At 44.4% G+C, this 3637-nt stretch overlaps 1 protein-coding gene across 1 annotated transcript in view; it reads left to right on the forward strand.

Annotated features, from left to right (window-relative positions):
• Positions 1-3332, forward strand: part of CLHC1 (clathrin heavy chain linker domain containing 1) — a 53809-nt gene extending 50477 nt beyond the window's left edge. The window contains exon 12 of the mRNA XM_025201581.1: positions 3309-3332. Within this exon, the coding sequence (XP_025057366.1) occupies positions 3309-3325 (17 nt within the window). The 3' untranslated portion in view covers positions 3326-3332. The remainder of the gene's footprint in view (positions 1-3308) is intronic.
• Positions 3333-3637: the final 305 nt, after the last annotated feature.

Raw genomic sequence — 3637 nt, forward strand, 5'->3', positions numbered from 1 at the left:
GCGCCCCGCCCCCGCCACACTGGGAAGTGGCTGGTGCAGCATCTGGCCCTGAGCCCACAGTGGGCAGCCTGCCCTTGCCTTGCCCACAAATCTGAGGGGCACATGCCCCTCACGTCTCCCCTGGGGATATCGGGAAGCCGCCCCCCTTTCTACATCCCCCGCAGCCCCTGAACAAGCCATCTGTGGCTCCATCCCCCATTCTGCCCCAGCTGGGCAGCACCTGCCCCAGTTCCACTCCCTCCCTCACCATGGGGGCCTCAATCTGCGCCCCCCCACACCCCTTCCCCCCCTTTCGCCCCACAGACTTACTGGCTGGATGCTGCTCTCCACGCTGCCCTGCTGCATTCTTGGCTGTGTTCATGCTGTGACTGGGTGCATGCACACAGCATTTATCGGTATTCTGCCCCAGCTGGGCAGCACCTGCCCCAGTTCCACTCCCTCCCTCACCATGGGGGCCTCAATCTGCGCCCCCCCACACCCCTTCCCCCCCTTTCGCCCCACAGACTTACTGGCTGGATGCTGCTCTCCACGCTGCCCTGCTGCATTCTTGGCTGTGTTCATGCTGTGACTGGGTGCATGCACACAGCATTTATCGGTGACATTATCAGCTACAGCAGTCAAAAAAGCCAATTGCTGGTAATGTCAATTTTCCTTTTATCAGTGCCAATATGATATGGACCTATATATCGGTGCACCTCTATTTCTCACAGTATAAAGATAACAGAAAATTTATAATTTTATACACAGGTGATGTACAGCAAAGATCTCCGTTACAGTATTCTGGCTTCACAGTTGTGCAGTTGGTGCATTGAACACTGCAAAGACTTTATCTGTTTTAAGTGTTTATCAGTGATTTGTAGCCATGCTTCCTGTTCTTGAGTCTGCCTCTGTGGGCACGTCTACATGTGTGCCTGACTGTGCAGTAACTGCTATTACTGCATAGTCCCAGTGGTGTACAGGTTGTTTCCGACCATACTGCACAGTAGCTCATTGCTACTGCACAGTAGTGATGAGCTACAGTGCCATAGCATCTTGAGTAGATGCACTCTGTGTGCAGTATGAAATACTTTCCATTGGTATTGCTATGCATTGTTTATTGACAGAAAGATGGTTGTGCTTTATCTGTGGTTTGATGCTGGCCACATTTCCTCTACTTTTTGTGGCATGAGAGAATAGATTTTCCTATGAATGTCCTTTTCAGTCATCCAAAGTCAAAGGAACAGAAGAGTAAGTTGAGAAGACAGTAGCCTGGAATACAGTTCTGTAGAACGTTTTTTATATCCCTGGTCCTGACGTAGCTGCACAGAAGTGTACACAGCGTTCCCCTTGCTGTTCCTCATTAAAAGGTGTGTTTGTGCGGTGCCAGGTCTGATCCTTTTTTGTGATTCATTTGGCCATTGCAGATGTGGAGCCTGCTCAGACTTTGTTTTTCTTGGAAGGTAATCTGATGAGTGAACTTCCAGGTTGCAAGGACAGACCAGAGAAACCGCAGTGTATGGTTCTCACATCTTGCTTGTTTGAAAGAAAAGGTACACAAATCTCATCAGATCGCTCAGTTCAGAGCTGCACAATATGTTACAATGACCCTACTTTTGCCTGTAGTTCCACCCTGTCTTCAGATCCACTTCAGAGCTTGCCACAGTACTAATGGAAGGATTGGTGGCTGCTGCTAGTTTTGACGCTTATATACAGAGAGTGCAAGTGATATTACAATAAATATTTTTCTCATTTTGAGAGTGCCTTTTTGCAGACACTTGCCCCTCTTTGGCTTTGTGTATTGAAAGGAAGTCTTGCATCTACTACTTAGATCCCAAGGAAGTAACTAGGTTTAGATTATAGTAACACACCACTCTCAGGACATAGAGTAGTACAGGCTCTCATTGGTATTGTGAAATACGTAAAATAAACTGACACATTTTTAATTAATAACAAAAAAAAGTTTCCTAGTACATTTTAGAAACTAGCAGTTATATATTAGTATTTCTAGATTAACTGGAATGGAAGACTAGTGAGCTCTTTCTGCAGGTGCAGCTGTCACACTCAACAATAGTGGGCACATGTCATGCTCAAAGCATTCTACCAACATTATATCATTCTTGCAAGAGCTCTCTGAAGTAGGCATTATCTTTGTTTGGCAGATGAAAATAAAACTGAGTTTAAGGGTATGACTTTCAGAGATACTAAGTATGTGCGTCTCCCACTGAAGTCAGTGGAAGTTGGCAGTACTTAGTGCCTCTGGAAAAAGTCAGGCCCTAATTTACTTGAGGGTTTGTCAAAGTTAAGGAGGGGATTAGAATGTAGAATTTCTGCTTCCCACTGCTTTGTTTAAATTGTGTGGTTATATCAGTTCCCTGTTGTCAAAGACTGGAATATAATAAGCAGCGCTTTGCAGACATACTAATTTGCAGGTATACTGGCTGCCTAGGTGATCTAATTTTGTCTAGTGCAAGGAAAGGCTTAGCAGGGAGGAAGGATGGCCTTGTGGATAAGGCATTGGCTTAGGAGTTGGATATCTGAGTTGCAGACTTTGCCACAGCTTTTTGATTTGACATTTACTAAATCACATGATTTTAAATGTGTCTTTTTCCCATTTGTGGCATGAGGTTATACTTTCCTACTGTGCAGCATGCTGTGCCAATAAGTCCTTCAGTGGTGTCTAGATACAGCACCAATCATCCCCCAAGTGAAAAATTCCTACTAGGACAGCATGTCGAGGCCCTAAGCTGGAATCAGGATCCATTGTGCAAGGCACAACACAGACACAGAGCGAGACACCATTCTTTTTCCAAAGAGTGTATGCTAAATAAACAAGATACAGAGAGACAGACAGACAGAAGCTGGGAGGCTCCAACCCTTCTTTTGTTTCCCTTTCTTTCACAAACTAGCCCTCCAATGGAGCAAGTACTAAGTTTTAACCTGCTGTTTCAAAAAGAATTAAACTGAAAATGGAAATTCTCTTGCATTTTTGTTGCTTTTCAGCTTTTTTAGAACAATGACTACCTGACATGAGTACTATAAGCAATTTCGAGCAGCTTTTCATGTAATGTAGTTGGAAATGAAGATAATAGGCAGGTTCATTTAAATAATTACTGCAAGGCTTTCAGCTCTAAGCGGTGTTGGAATTGACCTGCCACAATTAGCAGGTCCACTTTCATGAAGTTTGATCTCTGTCATAAGAAGCTCTGATGCTTCTTATCAAACTGCCAGTTCTTATTGCTGGAATAATGTGTGGTAGACAAAATTCATGTGGCATTAGTAAAGACAGGCCTAGTTAATACGATTCTAATCTTTACTTTTCTCAAATGTAGGGAATGTTTGGATTTGAAGAACCAGCCGAGTCTTGTGATACCCACCAGCTTTGTTTCTGGAGTTCAGTCAGAACTGCATCTGAATTTTCCTTAAAGAAGAGGTAAGGAGGATACTTGGATCTGGGTGTCTAATGGGGTGCTTTGGCACTGAGTGAGCGTTCTTCAGTGACAGCTGGATAGAGAGAGAGGCCCTTCACTATGTGTAGTTCAATGAGATTCCACTTAGTTCAAGTGGTAGAAGCTACTGTTGTTGATGCTGAGGGACCAAAGTCCTAGTCTTAGCTTCTGAAGTGTGTGTGCGTGATTTATGAAATACAGTGCAACCCCAT

The sequence above is a fragment of the Alligator sinensis genome, unplaced genomic scaffold (genome assembly GCF_000455745.1).
Source record: "Alligator sinensis unplaced genomic scaffold, ASM45574v1 scaffold432_1, whole genome shotgun sequence".
Lineage (NCBI taxonomy): Eukaryota > Metazoa > Chordata > Crocodylia > Alligatoridae > Alligator > Alligator sinensis.